Raw genomic sequence first — 18006 nt, forward strand, 5'->3', positions numbered from 1 at the left:
TTCTTAGCTCCTAGCCAGACCTTTATTTTGAAGGCAAACGCAACGATTTTCCTGGAGGAAGTTCACGGTAGTGAATTTGAAGAAGAGACTTGGCTTGCGGTTATACAAAGCAGTGACGTCTTCTTACCGCCTACAGACTTCACAAATCTTTTATTTGCGTTATGAATCATTGATCTTCCCTGAGTCAAGCTAGTTATTCTTAAGGATTAAAGGCTGTAAAGAAATTAAACGAAGAAGACGAAAAAATAAATAAATAAATTCATAAAATGAAATGAAATGAAATAAATCATACTAAAATAAAATAAAATTACTTAAATCAAATGAATTACACAAAGTAAAATAAGAGATAAAAATAAAGTACATTAAGACAAAATAAAACAATGAGAAGAAACAATTTAATAAACAACCAATAAACAGGTAAACAACAACAAACAATGCTTCAGTTAAACAAACAACAGAGTTGTCGTTACTTAAGTGACAATCAGTTACGTACCTTTAAAACAATGACTACATTAATTTAATATTAATGCATTTAGACGATTAAGCAAACAAAACTAAAATAAAATAAAGTGAAATTAATTAATTGAACATTGAAAAATTGGCACAAAATAAAAACTACAAGCCAAGTAAATTATCTGAAAATAAATCATATAAACTACACAAAAGAACTTAAAAAGTATAATAAATTGTTGACATGAAGTTTATTATTACAGTCTGAACGGGCTGTGGTAATTTACGAATGTTTACTGCGCCTCCATGTGGTCAAAATGTTGAAATACAACAACAAAGTTTTCTTAATTACACCAATCTCAGTAATATCCGTTTGGGCAATAGCACATATAAATGAATGATATTGGTGGTGTCTGGCCGTGTCAAGAACTTTGTTTTAAATTCAGTCTTCGCTTTAATCCAAAAATCTATAAAAAGTTGATAAAACAGTCCCACTCTCTCAAACTTTAGCGAAGATCTGCAGCACTCAGAGATTTCAAAGATCCTGATCTGCGCCACAATGAAAATATTACATTTAATGCTAAAAAAATTATACTAATCAGGTTAAAAGACACTATATCTTTATAAGATATTTTTATCTCTATCAGATCAGATAACCAAAATTTGGAGACAACATTTTAAACCATTTTAAATGAAATTTATCCAGTTAATGATTTTATTACACTAAGATTTAAAGAACAGGTAAATCACTGTATTTTTGTAACAGTGAGTCAGAAAAATTCAGTGTAAAACAATACAGTCCTTTTGGATTGGTTGCAGGCCAGAATAGAAAAGCAGAAATTTGCTCAACAATCCATCCATCCATCTTCATCCGCTTTATCCGGGGCTGGGTCGCGGGGACAGCAGCCTAAGCAGAGAAGCCCAGACCTCCCTCTCCCCAGCCACCTCCTCCAGCTTATCCGGGGGAACACCAAGGCGTTCCCAGGCCAGCCGAGAGATATACTCTCTCCAGCGTGTCCTGGGTCTGCCCCGGGGCCTCCTCCCAGTGGGACATGCCCAGAACACCTCCTGAGGGCATCTGATAAGGATGCCTCCTGGCATCCTTATCAGATGCCCGCTGGCCCGCTGGCTCCTTTCGATGTGGAGGAGCAGCTTCTCTACTCTGAGCCCCTCCCGGATGGCCGAACTTCTCACCCTATCTCTAAGGGAGAGGCCAGCCACCCTTCGGAGGAAGCTCATTTCGGTCACTACCCACAGCTCGTGGCCAGAGGTGAGGGTAGGGACGTAGATCGACCGGTAAATTGCGAGCTTTGCTTTTACACTCAGCTCCCTCTTCACCACGACGGACCGGTGCAGCCTCCGCATTACTGCAGCTGCAGCACCAATCCATCTGTCGATTTCCCGATCCCTTCTCCCATCGCTCGCGAACAAGAACCTGAGATACTTGAACTCCTCCACTTGGGGCAGGAACTCATCCCCGACCCGGGAGTGGGCACTCCACCCTTTTCCGGCTGAGAACCATGGCCTCAGATTTGGAGGTGCTGATCCTCATTCCCGCTGCTTCACACTCGGCTGCGAACCGTTCTAGTGCAAGCTGGAGGCCCTCACCCGATGAAGCCAACAGAACCACATCATCCGCGAAAATCAGAGATGAGATTCCGAGGCCACCGAAGTGAAAACCCTCCGCCACTTGGCTGCGCCTAGAAATCCTGTCCATAAAAATTCTGAACAGAATCAGAATCAGAAAGGGTTTTATTGTCAAATGTTGAGCAGGTTTACAACATTAGGAAATTGCTGCGGTACTTAGTGCAAACATACTGTCATATAACGCTTAAATAGACATAAAAATAAAAATAAGAATTAAAAGTGCTAAGTAGATAGATATATACATGAGTGCAGGTGGTGATCAGTTCCAAACATGGAATGATGCAGTGAACACAGGGGGGGTGGGGCTGTGTGCTTCCTGAAGTCCACAATAATCTCCACTGTCTTCTGGGCATTCAGCACCAGGTTGTTGTGGCTGCACCAGGACACCAGACGTTCAACCTCCCTCCTGTAGGCAGACTCATCCCCGTCCGAGATGAGTCCAATAACAGGCTAACGTACAGGCTAACAGCCTAAAGAACAGAATCGGTGACAAAGGGCAGCCCTGGCGGAGCCCATCACCTACCGGGAATGAGTCCGACTTATTGTCGGCAATGTGAACCAAGCTCTTGCAACGGTTGTATAGGGATCGAATGGCCCATAGTAATGGGCCAGACACCCCATACTCCCACAGCACCTCCCACAGACACCCCATACTCCCACAGCACCTCCCACAGGACACCCCGAGGGACACGGCCGAATGCCTTTTCCAAGGCCACAAAACACATGTAGACTGGTTGGGCAAACTCCCATGCACTCTCAAGTGTCCTTGAGAGGATAAAGAGCTGGTCCAGTGTTCCGCGACCAGGACGAAAACCGCATTGTTCCTCTTGTATCTGAGGTTCGACTAGCGGATATACTCTCCTTTCCAGCACCCTGGCATAGACTTTCCCAGGGAGGCTGAGGAGTGTGATCCCCCTGTAGTTGGAACACACCCTCCGGTCCCCCTTCTTAAAGATGGGGACCACCACCCCGGTCTGCCAGTCCAGGGGTACTACCCCTGATCTCCACGCAACATTGTAGAGGCGTGTCAACCAGGACAGCCCTACAACGTCCAGAGCCTTCAGGAACTTGGGGCGGACCTCATCAACACCAGGGGCTCTGCCACCAAGGAGTTGTTTAACTGCCTCAGTGACCTCGCCCCCAGAAATTGGCGGGTCATTCCCCTCATCCCCAGACTCTGCTTCCTCCTCGGAAGATGTGTCAGTGGGATTAAGGAGGTCCTCGAAGTATTCTTTCCACCGCCTGACAATTTTCTCAGTCAAAGTCAGCAGCGCTCCGCCAGCACTATACACAGTGCAGGTAGAGCACCGCTTTCCCCTCCTGAGACGCCTGACGGTTTGCCAGAATCGCTTCGAGGCAGTCTGAAAGTCGTTTTCTATGGCCTCTCTGAACTCCTCCCACACCCGAGTTTTTGCTTCAGCCACTGCCCGAGCCGCATTCCGCTTGGCCTGTCGATACCTGTCGGCTGCCTCCGGAGTCCCACAGGCTAACCAAGCCCGATAGGACTCCTTCATCAGCCTGGTGGCTCCCTTCACCTCTGGTGTCCACCATTTGGTTCGGGGATTACCACCACGGCAGGCACCAACCACCTTGCGGCCACAGCTCAATGCAGCAGCTTCGGCAATGGAGACGCTGAACATGGTCCATTCGGACTCAATGTCCCCAGTCTCCCTCGGAATGCTGTTGAAGCTCTGCCAGAGGTGTGCATTGAAGATCTCGCGGACTGGGGCCTCTGCTAGACGTTCCCAGCACACCCTCACTACGCGTTTAGGTGCACCGGGTCGGTCCAGCGTCCTCCCCCGCCACCTGATCCAACTCACCACCAGGTGGTGATCAGTTGACAGCTCAGCCCCTCTCTTTACCTGAGTGTCCAGAACATATGGTCGCAGGTCTGGTGATACGATTACAAAATCGATCATCGACCTACGGCCTAGAGCAGGGCTGCCCAATCCCAGTCCTCGAGAGCTACTATCCTGCAGCTTTTAGATGCATCCCTACTCCAACACAGCTGAATCAAATGAATGGCTTGTTATCAGGCCTTTGCCAAACACTATGGCATCCTGAAGAGGTAACCAAACCATTTGATTCAGCTGTGTTGGAGTAGGGATGCATCTAAAAGCTGCAGGACGGTAGCTCTCGAGGACTGGGATTGGGCACCCCTGGCCTAGAGCGTCCTGGTGCAATGTGCACTTATGGACACTCTTATGTTCGAACAAGGTGTTTGTTATGGCCAAACTGTGATTTGCACAGAAGTCCAATAACAAAACACCGCTCCGGTTCAGATAAGGGAGGCTGTTCCTCCCAATCAGGCCCCTCCAGGTCTCGCTGTCGTTACCCACGTGAGCATTGAAGTCTGCCAGCAGGACAACAGAGTCTCCAGGTGGAGCACCTTCCAGCACACCACCCAGGAACTCTAAGAAGGCTGGGTACTCTGAACTGCCACTCGGTGCATAAGCGCAGATGACAGTCAGGACCCGTTCCCCGACCCTAAGGCGCAGGGAACAAACCCTCTCATCCACCGGGAAAACCCCAACGTACCGGCAGCAAGCCGAGGGGATATTAGAATACCCACCCCAGCCCGCCGCCTCTCACCAGGGGCAACTCCAGACTGAGACAGAGTCCAGCCCCTATCCAGGAGACTGGTTCCAGAGCCCAAGCCATGCATAGAGGTGAGCCCGACTATATCTAGCCGGTACCTCTCAACCTCACGCACTAACTCGGGCTCCTTCCCCACCAGAGAGGTGACATTCCATGTCCCTATTGCCAGTCTTGGCAGCCAGGGATCAGTCCGCCAGGGCCTCCGCTCCTGGCCGCCGCCGGGCACACAATGCACCCGACCCCTATGGCGCCTCCTGCGGGTGGTGGGCCTGCGGGAGGATGGGCCCATGTCCCCTTTTCGGGCTGTGCCCGGCCGGGCCCCATGGACTAAGCCTCGGCCACCAGACGTTCACCCTCGGGCACCCTCCCTGGGCCTGGCTCCAGGGCGGGGCCCCGGTAACCCTATTTTTTTTTCTTCATAAGGGTCTTCTGAATCGCTCTTTGTCTGGTCCCTCACCCAGGGCCAATTTGCCATGGGAGACCCTACCAGGGGGCAAAAGCGCCCAGACAGCATAGCCCCTGGGATCCCTGGGAACACAATAAGGTAGCGATTCACGGAGATTCTCCGTGAATTGAACTTAACAATGTAATTTTAATTGGAAAATATTTCATTCACAAATGCAGATTCTGGACGAATGATCTAAACCTGTTTAGTAAGTCTCTGAAAGCAGTTCAAAATGGATCAGTCTATAAATTACTCTCATTACTTAGTAATTTAAATTTAATATGTGTGTGTGCCTTTTTTCTTTTTTCTCTTTTCTTTTTGTATAATTTTTATTTATTGACATATTTATTTTTCATATTTATATTTATGGATCATTGTATTTGGTCAGCCTGTGTTGTTGTTACAATATGTTCAATACAGCTTTTTGCCTGGCAAAAAAGAAATCAAGTATCCATCCATAAATTTAAAAGTTTATGCTGGACTTGGAATCAGTTTCGTTATGTTTTTCCAGAAGCGTTTAGCAGCACCTGCAGTCTTCCTCGGCCGGCAGTCTTTGCTCTGTCGTCTGTGCAAACTGAAGGAGAAGTGATAATACCTGTAAGTAAGCTGCTGGTTGTTTCTCACTGTGGATGAAACTTTTAATGTTAGGCAGGCTCCAGATGGAGGCCCAGAGGTACCAAACCCCCACTTTCTCTCCTCATTCTCATTCCTTTTTTTAAGTGGTAACTGCTCCAAGATCCTTTTAGAAAAATCTAAATAAATAAGGTTTGTATTTTGTTTTGTAACTCCTGTCACTTGTTTCCAGTAATGATGCCCAGGTATCATCTTTTTGAATTAGCTGTGTCTTGTTACCCTGATGTTTCCTGTATCACTGAATACTGCTCACTGCTCTTGTTAAACTCTGAGAACCTTGTTCTTGAAAATAGGTACCAACGCACTTCTATTCCATTTCTCAGTCATCCTCTCCAAAGCACGCCTTCGCCTCTCCGGGCTCTTTTCCAGCTGTTCCCTACTCTCATTGTGTTAAACAATCTGATCAAAAGGTCCACTGCCCTCTCTCCGAGACATTTCCTGGTATGTCATCTGGACCATCTGCCTTTCCACTCTTTGTCCTCATCATAGCTACCCTCATTTCCTCCCTACGAATCATCAGCTCTTCCTGATTCACTCTTTCCACCATCCATCCTCCACTCAAAGTACTCATTTTGAGTGCTAGTACACTTCCATCTCTGCCCTTAATCACCCTAACCTGTTGCACATCCTTTACAGTTTGATATCTCTGCCTAGCCAGTTGATACAAGTTCTTTTCTCATGCCTTAGTATCCGACCTCCTATAAAATTCACTATCTGCCTTTTCCTTTGCTTTTGCCAGTCTGTAAGCACTGTTTTGATATACTCAGATGTTAATTTTGTGTTTAAAATCATTCAATAAGGAATCAAACCTGATTGACTGAAACAAAAATGATTCTGAGAAATCAGTGGTGTGAGCATTTTTAACCCTTTATTATACTGATTCATATACTTTCATCAATAATGGGATAATCTAGTTGAACGATAGGTGTGTATGGAGGTTTTACAATTTGTATAAATTTCACGGTCAGGTGAGGGTGAGGACTATGTACAGTTATGTCCAAAGAATTTGGGGAAGCAACATATTTTGTGATTTTGTCTCTGTCCACACCACAGTGGATTTAAAATAAAATAACAAACAAACAAACAAAAAACAAGATGTGATTGAGGCACAGACTTTCAGCTTTAATTCAAAGAGTTTAACAAGAGCACTGCATTAGCTGTTTAGGAGACAGACATTTCTATAGTCTCCCATTTTCTTTCTTTCTTTCTTTCTTTCTTTCTTTCTTTCTTTCTTTCTTTCTTTCTTTCTTTCTTTCTTCCTTTTTTTTTTTTTTTAACAGGAACTGGCTATTTGGTGTAGCAAGCACAAGAGTTCCATAACAATACAAGGCTACTTTTTGGCACAACACTGAAACAACAGAGTATAACTTTTTGTTTTCAATTAAAAAGCAAAACAAAAAAACTGTCTTTATTGTTCTGTATGAGGGAAAAGTCATCTTTGTAGGTAACTGTGACATTTTATATAAAAAAAATTAAATCAACTGGATGTATCAGGTACAATAATCGAAATAAAGTGAATAAAATTAATGAATTATGCTATTTAATAAATAAATAAATAAATAAATAAATAAATAATACGGTTACTTTAAAATAAAAGATTGGGAACTGATTTCCACACCTCCTCGCGCTGTGTGAACGACGTGCTGACGTCACGGTCGTGCGTCGCTGTGGAGGAATGTGCGGAAAGTTGTGTTCACTTTTCTCCGTGCGCTGTTCGTCGAAGGGAGAAAGAAAAACTACAAACAGAAGCAGAAGTCCAGGAAAAGTTTCGTAGAGTTCGGACGTGAGGAGCCGGTGAGTGTCCAGGCTGCAGGGCGGGAAGTGTCGGGCTGAAAGCGCATCTGTGCGGGGTTTTTGTCGGAGCGGAGCGGCTGCAAAGTTGAAGTCAGTTTGGGAAAATGGAGGCGGTGAGGCGGTGAAGAAGGCGCTGTCCGGGGCTGATCAGGACCATGGCTAACACTCTAACACATCGACCCACACTTTCCCCACATTCTCCCGGCTGCCAGCTGCAGATTCGCCGCTGAAAAACAGCTGGAAAAGCTCCTGTAACACTTTAGACCGACTCCGAAGTGCCGCAGTAAAATGTCGCTGTTTGATTCGACTTGTGCGCTTCCGCAAACGAAGTTTGGTGAAACTCCGTAAGGATCTGAAATGGTGGCTGTAAATTACAACGGCAGCTTTACAGCTACCATTTTTACACGAGTAAAATATAATCTCATGGGTTCAAGTTAAAAGTGATTTAATCAAACGTCTCAGGAAAAAAAATCGTGAGTGAGATTTTTTTTTCTACAGAAAATAGTTCCTGATGTTGTTAGTCCCCAGACATCCTAAATCTGGGCAGATTGTTGGACTTTCACTTTTTAATCCTTCACTTAAAACCTCCTTCTTTTGTCCACTCTGACCTTATTTAACTTGATCCAAATCAGCTGAACAAGTTTACTTCCACCACTGCTAATTCGATGTCGACAGATTTATGGAGGTATTTGTGTTTTTATGTGGCAGAGTTTTAGGTTTTTTTCACTTCTGTTTTTCCACCATAAATTCGGCTTATTTTCTGCTGAATAACTTTGACCTTTAGTTGGTGAGATGTGGGGTTTAAGTAGCTGCCAGGCGGCCTCCTTCCCCGCGGGATGGTCCTCTAAACTTGGTGTTTTTCCAGAGGGACTTCTGTGTGGCGCTGTCGACTGAGCCGTGGTGCTGCTTTCAAAATGGCCGACAAAGCGATGCAGTGAAAGTTTTCAGTTGTTATTTCAGCATCTTTACTGCAGGATGTTTATTCTGAGAGGAAGGAAAATTACCCTGTAATGACTTCCTCTTTTTTTATAATAGGCAAATTCATCTCCCGGGAGGCTCATTAATTAGTAATAAGCGCTAATATTTAAAATTGGTAAATTAAAAAGACCTAAGCCGCAAGTGACCAAGCTATTTAAGCGACTAACATGACCAACGAATCGCTTTTTTACTATGAAAAATATTTTAAACAAAATAAAATAAAATGAAGTCCCATTTTTATTTTTTATTTTTTTTACAATAAGTTAAAAACACACATTGTATCAGTAAAATGTATCATACAGTCCAAGTATTACAAATATTTTTAAAAAGTTTTAGTAATACTAGGAAAAGAATACATTTTTTAAAAGTTAAGACAAACACTGTTTCTGTGACACATTTTATTCCACGTAGGAGTACGCTGTGCAAATGCACTGCGTAAATTGTGAGTAAGAAAAATTTACACACAAGCCAGTGATTTATCAGTAATTTTATACCTGACTGTGTTCGTACTCTACCCTCAAACTTAGATGTAACAGCATGAGAACAAATAGTGGCCCTTTTCTTAGGAAAAAGCACAAGTCTTTAAATAGAAAACTGCTGCTAATAACAATAATAAAACTATTGTCGTTATTATTGCCCTTTGGTCATCATCTACAGTTTGCAAAAATCCCCCAAACAAACCATAATGTCTCAGTCATCCAGGTCATGTTAGCCTAGGAAGCTTTATAAGAAGGCAAGTGGACTTATTTAAATTTCTTGAAAACGTTTCACGTCTCATCCAAGAGTTTCTTTAGTTCTAAAGCCAAAGTGAAAGTGATCAAGTGGAACCTCGCTTCCCCCCTTTTTTTTTCTTGCCTTAGCGATGCAGGTTTCTCTCTTAAAACATCGTCACCACTTCTGCTTCAACTGGAGGTAAACTAGAGGAGTGATAGAGAAGTAGTGGCAGTATGCAGATTGCACAAGCCTGCTGGTTCAGAATGAGTCTGATTTAGTAACATGCGAAAACAAGCCGGTCCACATGTTTTGTAGATTATTTTTTTGCACAGGGTAGGAACGGTTCCACTCAAATATTCAGAAATGAGGGCCATGAGCTTGTGTGGATTTGCAGATTTGCATTTATCTGTAATTATGGACATTATTAAGTAGATTGTGCTCAAATCCTACATGAGAAAAACTGTTATCTGTGGTCCGTCTTAGGCAGAGAGGATTTAGAACTCTTCATGTTCAGTGTTACACATAAGTTAAAGGAAAAAATAACCAGAAACATATATGTGGTTATGATTCTGAGGTCGCAGTTATTAAAAACATTCCTCCCGTGTCGTTGTCCCTGCAGCTTTCCGTGTGTCTAGGTGAAGCGCTGAACTCCACATGGCAGTTCAGCCTGTGTTCTCACTCGATATGTTCCCCGTGGGTGTTCCTCTGATGGAGGATGGGCAGAATCTCAGCGACATGCCCAGGAACACGCTGCCCGCCCCTCAGTTGGTGATGCTGGCAAACGTGGCAGCGGTGACAGCCGGGGAGAGCAGCGGTGGCTGTGATGGTGAGAAGGAGATGATGGAGCTGAAGACCGTGGGAGGCAGCTACTCGGACAGCGAGGACGAGAGTGTGGTCAGGTGAGGAAGTGAGAACGAGTCCGACCTTGGCTTGACCCCCATATTAACCAAGGGAAACTTTAAACAAACATTGGAACTATTTTTTAACTCATGGGTTGTTTGCTATTCCTGGAAACATCCAGCCGTTTCTATATTTGCCATTAAGAGAAAAAACCTTCAGCGACAGCTCCTCTGAATGGCAGAAATCATAATCACACTTTTTTTCTGTTGAGATTGCGTTTGGTCAAACATGATTACACACACAGGGTTCCCGCAGGTCATTAAAAAGTCTGGATTTAAAATGAAGGAAGCTAAGATCTATAAATGTTTTATGTTTCCCTGTGAAGTTGCAAAAGGCGTTACATATTCCAGTTGAGGACAGCCCGTGAAGCTCCCATGTGCTCCCAGTTCAGAAGCGAGTTATCTGCCTTTTTTGCTGTCATGAAGAATGAGTTGTTGCTTTTGTAGTCATTTTCCCTTTCCAGCAGCACTTAGTGTGGGTAGTTTGGTTTGATTTCAGCTTAACTGTGAGTGCGTATTGCGAGGAATTCCCTCGTTTGTGCAAAGGATGCCCACAGCAGGCAAAATATTTTAAAGCATGCTCTAGATTTTCTGATTGAGATATTACTGATAATAAAAGAAAGACCTGCTCTATAGAACCTGATAGTAATATTGCAGATACCTGTTTCATCTGGCCACTAACTCACCTGTGTGTGCGATCAGGTATGGCTACGAGAACCAGAATCAGAGAGATGCCGGTATTGAGAAGTATCCCGAGACTCTGGGCCCAGGTATCCGTGCTGTGGTTGTTGGAAACAGGACAGAGGAGAATGAGAACAAGGATGAGGAAGACAAAGCTGAAGATCTGTCCTGCCCGCCTCAGCCCTGCTCCTCCTCCGCCACCACCACTAAAACACCACCTCCCCAGGGTGCCAAACGCAAAGAGACCCCGCCTGCTGTGACGGAGAGCACGAAGAAGAAGAAACCGTTCCTCTGCAAACCATGTCACTTCCAGGCGGAAAATGAGCAGGAGTTTGTGGATCATCTAAGCACCCACAGTATCAGCAAGATGATGGTGGTGAACCGGGTGGAGGGGAGGAGCAAGACCAAGGCAAAGGAGGCGGAAGCACCCGAGGACCCGGCAGGTGGTGAGGCCGAGAGCGGCGGGGAGGTGGCAGCCAATGCAGATGACATCAAAGGGCTGATCAGGTGCGAGCGCTGCGGCTACAACACCAACCGATACGACCACTATATCGCCCACCTGAAACACCACAACAAGGAGGGTGAAGACCACAGGTAAGACCTGCACTTGTGCACTGACACACACACTTTGCCTCCATATACCAGCATTTTGCAGGAAAAATAATGACCAGTTTTTTTACCGACCTGAGTAACGAGTGTGTGCTGCCGCTGTGTCTCTGCAGGGTGTTTAAGTGTACTCTGTGTCCATACACCACCGTCAGTCAGTACCACTGGAGGAAACATCTAAGGAATCACTTCCCCAGCAAACTGCACACCTGCAGCCAGTGCTCCTACTTCTCTGACCGCAAGAGCAACTATATCCAACACATTCGGACTCACACTGGTACGACGACCCTCTGCGTTTCTGTCTTTTGCCTGTCTGAAGTCTTTTAGGCACTAAAAGTGTCTGTATGTAGGTAGTCGTGGGACCTCAGTGTTATTTTCTGTCTATTTCAGGTGTTCGCCCATTCCAGTGTCCATACTGCGACTACTCAAGCTCACAGAAGACCCACCTGACCCGACACATGAGGACTCACTCAGGTAAAACTAACTGTAGAGGCTAATAAATCAGTTGGAGAGTTGAATAGTAAACTGTTAAATCAGTTGTACAACACTGCTCGATGTTTCTCTTAGCCAGCCAGAGTGAGTGGTTTGCTCTCTTTGTTTGGCACTTGTTCCAGGATTAAGCAGATGGCGTAAAGACCCGGGCAGTTTGTCAGGGCAGTAGTAGTAGTTAGGGCTGCACGATTTTGCATAAAATGAGAATCATGATTTTTTGGCTTAGAATTGAGATCACGATTCTCTCACGATTTTCTTTTCCAGTATAAATATTTATTGCACTTATTAACTGCACATCAACTTCGTAACAGTTGAGACTGAACATAAAAACAATAAATAACCATAAAAACAACAAATGTCTCACGTTTTGTTGTTGCTGCAAAATGTTGAACTGCTTGAAATTCCGTCTCCACCGTTGCTCGACACTGCGTGTATAGAGCAAGTAGTGCAACGATAGAAAAATAGTTGCGGGACGGCACTGTGTAGCGTTTGTCTAGGGTGTTGATCATTTTCCTAAATCCCTCGTTTTGCACAGTGTTGATGGGAGCCATATCTTTGGTCAGGTGATAAGTGATAGCCTCCATAATTTCTTTGAGTTCGACGTGTATAGGGAAGCGCTGTATAAGGTTCCCGTTATTGGTGTTTGGGTGGTTGACCAGAACGGATTTTCTCCTGTCACTTTCTTGTCATCCCTGACGTGCTCTCCGTTGTTTTTTCCCTGCTAACTCACACGGCACAGCTTCTGTATCACGTGGTATAAGGCTCCGCCCTTGTCATTTGTTGAGCAGGAAGAGTGAGCGCTTGTTTTCATGCAGAGTGCGTCCCGGATCAAAATGCGGTACAATCGTCGTCGTCTTTTTTTTTTTTTTTTTTTAATCGTTGTCATTTGGAAATGAGATCGCACATAAGTATGAATCGAGATCGCGATTTTCTAACGATTAATCGTGCAGCCCTAGTAGTAGTAGTTTCTTGTCCCTTGAAAGCAGGATTGTCCCATATTTATAAAATACGGCCGAGTTTGACACCCTTGGTCTAGATTCTGAAATGTACCTTTCTTTCTTATCTAGCTCATAGTTGAATATTCAAGACCCGAGAGTAAAATTGTTAAAGTATTAGTATTACAGTAGTTTTAGTGCTCACACTGCTGTACTTTAGTAGATGTAGCATGGTGATATTAGTGATATATGATAGGACTAAGTAGAATTAATATCACTGATGTTTTCGCTCTGTTTTTGTTCCTCTGACTCACTCTGAACATTTCTGTTTGTGTTGCTCTCACTGAAGCTGTCGCTGTTGGACTAACATGGTAACAGCAGAACTATATGCTACCACCTCCTGTGTTGTGTTGTGTTGTGTTGCTCTGTGGGGCATTCACACCGAAGAGCAGATGAATCTGAAAACATATCAGCGGGGTCAGAAAACGGCCTCTGATTAAGTGGTTTCAGTTTTATCTGCTCTTCTGTGATCCTCAAACTCCTGCATGAACGATCCTGTTTCAGTTTTTTGGCTTCCATCGAATACACGAATAAACCTGAATGATTTGAAAGTAATAATTTTGCAGATTTTACTAAACAAGATACAATTTATAGATTTGCTGAGAAAAGGTTAAATAAAAACTCCACCTATAAAAAGCAAAAAGCACATTAACAGCAATTTGACCAATCTCCACGTAACCAAATTCTGTGAGGAGGGTAGGATGGTAAAGTTTTGTTGGTTTGGTCAGCAGTAATTGCCCTCCCTCACACCGTTGGATAAATGTTTGGTCTATGGGCTCCAGCTGGAGACCGTTCAACTTCAGCAGTGATGATCTTTGGCCTGAAAGGTGGCCACTTTAAACCGAAGTTGATGTTTGGAAGCTAGTTTGCTCGATTTCACCATGGAGCTCATTCAAAAAACAGCAGCCACAATGGGAAGTTGTCCACAGGTGCACAAGGAGATTACTTTGAACTAGAGATGAGTCAGACTTGTGCATGGTGTGTTTTTTGTTCTTTATGGTTAAGAAAGGGACCTCAGGGTTGTGAATACAGACATATAGCAGTTACAGACAAACATAAGGAATCAGTCTACTGACGTATATAGATCCTCAAGTATCAGACTCACCTGCTGCATGAAGCTTTTCTATATCCTACTGCCTTCACTGCAAGGGTGTAACACCTCACTTTCTTGTGTGCAGGTGAGCGTCCTTTCAAGTGCGAGAGCTGTACCTACCTGGCAGCCAACCAACACGAGGTGACTCGACATGCTCGACAGGTCCACAATGGTCCCAAACCTCTTTCCTGCCCCTACTGTGAGTACAAGACCGCTGATCGCAGCAACTACAAGAAGCATGTTGAACTCCACCTCAATCCTCGGCAGTTTCTCTGTCCCCTCTGCAAGTATGCTGCCTCCAAGAAATGCAACCTGCAGTATCACATCAAGTCTAGGCACTCTGGCTGCAATGTTGCCCTGGATGTTTCCAAAGTCAAGCTGCGAGTCAAGAAACCAGGTCCCGAGAGTGCAGAGGAAAAGTCAGACTCTGGAGCAAATAAGCTTGATGATTCATCCAGCATTGAGGAAGACCTGGACATGGACAACGGGGAGGAGGAGTCGAGTCCTATCAATCTGTCAATCAGAAAGAACACTCGGCCCAGCACTGGCCAATCGGTACAGACCGAAACACCTGGCAAGGTTCAGAAGAAATCAACCATCACATCTGAGAAACTGCCAAAAGCGAAGGACAAAGTGGAACCAGAGAAAAAGATCACAAGACAGAAGAAGGTCGAGAAGGTCACTGAGAGTCCGGTGGAGAACGCATCTGTTAAAGAAATACAGATGGAGACAGAAAGTTTAGAGAACAAAGTGAAGAGACGAGCCAAGAAGCTTGCAACAGAGAAAGTAGCTGTTCAGAACCAAGCAGAAGCACGCATAACCCAGAAAGACCCAGCAGAGAGAGAGAAATCTGACCAACAAAGGCCAGAGGAGGCAAGATCAGCCAGGCAGAAGCTGCACAAAGAGGAACAAAAAGGGATGCCTGAGAAAGAGAAAGAAAATCAGAAGAATGACAGCAAAAATGCCAGCAAAGCCAGAAAGTCTGGAACAAAGAAGTCTGAGAAGACTGCAGAGCACGTCAAACAAGCTCCACAGAAACACAAGTGTCCAGAGAAAGGTCAGAAGGAAAAGGTAGTCAAGGAAAAGGCATTAAAGAGGAGAGCTGTGGAGGCTTTAGATCTTTCCAGCAAGCCCTGCACTCCATCCAAGACCAGGAGGGTGAAAGCCTCAGCTGTGGAGGATGTTCAGTCTAAACCTGCCTCACAAAACACCAGTAAGGTTACTGAGTCCAGTCTGACAGCACACAAGTCCAATGGGGCAATACCAGCAAAGCAGAAGAAGACGAGGAGCTCCAACAAGAAAGCCCCCACCCCTCAGCCTGCTGTGGAGCCAGCAGAGGGTCGAGCAACTTCAATCAACAGTCCATGCTCAGAGGCTCAGAAAGTTTCTTCTCATCTGGACAACTCAAAGGAAACCGCTCACAGCGACCCAACAGAACACAGCCCTGCAGCAAGAACCACCGCAAGTACACATGCTCCACCAGAGCCAGAAAAGACTCCAAACAAACACTCTAAGAAGACGGACATTTCACCCACCTGCAGCTCCGGTGAGGACACGCCTTCTCCTGCTGAAGAACAACCTGCGCCAACATTCCTAAAACCCAAGTCACCACCTTCTCTGGTGCTCCCTGGGCAGCGAAGCAAACCCACCGAGCCCGAGGATGACGAGGGCATCCACAGCAGCCACGAAGGAGGGAGTGACATCAGCGACAGCGCCTCCGAGGGCAGCGACGACTCCGGCCTCAATGGCAACGGCGCCGGGTCGACTAAGATGTCCAATGACCCAGAAACACCCACTGATGAGATCCCAACTCCTACTGAGCTAAAGAGTCACATGTGCATCTTTTGCGACCGCACGTTCCCCCTGGAGGTGGAGTATCGGCGCCACTTGAACCGCCACCTGGTGAACGTCTACTACATGGACAGCAGTTCCCAGAAATGAGGAGTTGTATCCAGCACACTGTGCATCTTTAGGACCCGTCTCTGCTTTAAAGTGCAGACACTCCAGTTGTGTGAAATAAGACTGCACAAACGTATAAACTGAACAAATGTCTCATCATTTGGTGTCCGAGCACCAACTCTTTAAATTTAGCAGCTGATTCTATTCAGTTATCACCAGATTTGCTCTTGTTTTGCTGATTTGAAGACTTCCAGGATTCTGGAAGGTCTTCCAGAATCCGCCTCCTCCTGTGGAGTCCTGGAAGAGGCGTCGGGGGCTATGTTAGGTGCTCAGACCCTTTTGAACTTTTACATGCTGGTCTGGTCTGGTCTGTAGGGTCAGTTTGAGCCGACACACTGGCTTTTCTCTCTCTCAGATCATGTCCACCTCAACTCTGCTGTTGCACATACAATGAATTTTAACATCATATCAATTTTCATGACCTCCACAGAACATCTGGAGACCTTTTTAAACCTGTCAGTGTCGTGAAGTCTCCATGTAGGGAAAAAAAGAAAGATTTTCTAGTGTAAAAGCGGAATTTTTCCCCCCCTTTTTTTTTTTTTAAAGAAAAAACATTCAGTGCCTTTGACAATCAGCTGTTGAAATGTTGCGCTTTTCTTCTCATTTGTTTTTATATTTGTCGTCTGAAGGTTCAAGTCTGCAGAAAAATGCTTTTCTCCTTTGGTGTGTTCAAACAAAACCTGAAGCAGAGTCGCTGGATTGTTTTTGGACCTTTTCACAATCACATATATTAATAGCCAGTGGGATGACTGCTTCTTAATAAACCTCACCAATACCTGGAGTCATGTAACATTCAAATGAAGTCCTAAGATTACTCTCCTTATCATTTAGCAGCTGGCTTTTCCTCCATTTCTGGCTTGAAGTAAATGGACAGTCTGCAGGAAAATCAACACAGCTCAAAGCAAATCTGTTGAATTTGTGTTCAGTTCTTCACAACCTTTTCCAAACTTTGTTTGTAATCACGCTGCACTTAAACTTCACTTTGCATTTGGTCTGAATATGCTATTTTTGTGTTAGGGACTAGTGTTAGGGCTACTTTATGGAAAAGATTGATTAAAACCAAACTAAATAGTAAGTCTACTTAAAATAACCAGATTTTTGAAAGGATGAAAACCTGCTCACACAATTATTTTGTGCTTCCACAAAAAAAGTGTGTGTGTGTGTGTGTGTGTGTGTGTGTGTGTGTGTGTGTGTGTGTGTGTGTGTGTGTGTGTGTGTGTGTGTGTGTGTGTGTGTTGAGCAGGCTTCAAACCACATAGCACCTGAGCCCCACGCCTTCAGGATCAAACACTTTAAGTGTCTCACCGTTTCCTGTGGTGGCCTCTCACTATTGTGACCACTGATGTTCTTGCATCTGTGCATTAGCAGCTATTTGAGTCTGCTCAAATGTGCCTAACTGGAATAGCTGAATTCCGGATACTTTTCACCAGACTGTGCAAATTTGTCAGCACAGCCCATATTATAGAGGCGCCAACAGGAAGATGAATTTTATTCTCAAAATTCCCTTTTCCCCTTAGTGTGGCCCTGGTACCAGTTTGTGAATGCTTTGATTAAAGATCTGGTTATTACACCAGCTGTAGTAAAACATTAAATTCCATTAATGGTTAGGGGTTGGGGGGTTATTTTTCATTTAGTGGAGACGCCAAAGTGTTTTCTTTCCAACTGTACAGAGTGATCGTCATCCGAGGACTGTTATTATTACAGAGGCTTATTACTATCAAATGAAAACGACATCATGTGTATGAGTTACTGCTTGTAAAGGTTTGTGTCAGCAGCAGCTTGTGTAGTTTCTGTAACTTAACGATAAGGATGGTGTTATTTGATCTTTTCTGTAATTAAGCCCATTGGGGCTCATCGAGTCTTCCAGAGCAAGCACTGCCCTCAGTGCTTGCTCTCAGGCATCTCTAAGCCTAACTGAACTGTGACAGAAAGGTGAAAATGATCTTTTTAAAGAAAGGAACAAAATTTATTTGGGGCTGCGTTCAGAGGACACTACATTTACGTGAGCCAAAAAGTCCGTCC

General features: G+C 44.7%; 1 protein-coding gene across 1 annotated transcript; it reads left to right on the top strand.

The window, feature by feature from the left end:
- Positions 1 to 7426: 7426 nt before the first annotated feature.
- rest (RE1-silencing transcription factor) lies at positions 7427 to 16103 on the top strand. Its single transcript, XM_026183960.2, has 6 exons — positions 7427 to 7567; positions 9879 to 10158; positions 10861 to 11433; positions 11562 to 11722; positions 11836 to 11919; positions 14111 to 16103. The coding sequence occupies exons 2-6, from the start codon at positions 9914 to 9916 to the stop codon at positions 15964 to 15966; spliced, it is 2919 nt and encodes a 972-aa protein (XP_026039745.1). The 5' UTR covers positions 7427 to 7567; positions 9879 to 9913; the 3' UTR covers positions 15967 to 16103.
- The last annotated feature ends 1903 nt before the right edge of the window (positions 16104 to 18006 follow it).

Source organism: Astatotilapia calliptera, chromosome 2, assembly GCF_964374335.1.
Source record: "Astatotilapia calliptera chromosome 2, fAstCal68.1, whole genome shotgun sequence".
Lineage (NCBI taxonomy): Eukaryota > Metazoa > Chordata > Actinopteri > Cichliformes > Cichlidae > Astatotilapia > Astatotilapia calliptera.

What these genes read in the sequence shown, in the direction of transcription:
- rest (XM_026183960.2), top strand. Translation starts at nt 9,914, where the DNA reads ATGGCAGTTCAGCCTGTGTTCTCACTCGATATGTTCCCCGTGGGTGTT. An exon ending in ACACATTCGGACTCACACTG is followed by an intron (nt 11,723 to 11,835) that starts GTACGACGACCC and finishes TGTCTATTTCAG; the next exon opens with GTGTTCGCCCATTCCAGTGT. An exon ending in ACACATGAGGACTCACTCAG is followed by an intron (nt 11,920 to 14,110) that starts GTAAAACTAACT and finishes TCTTGTGTGCAG; the next exon opens with GTGAGCGTCCTTTCAAGTGC.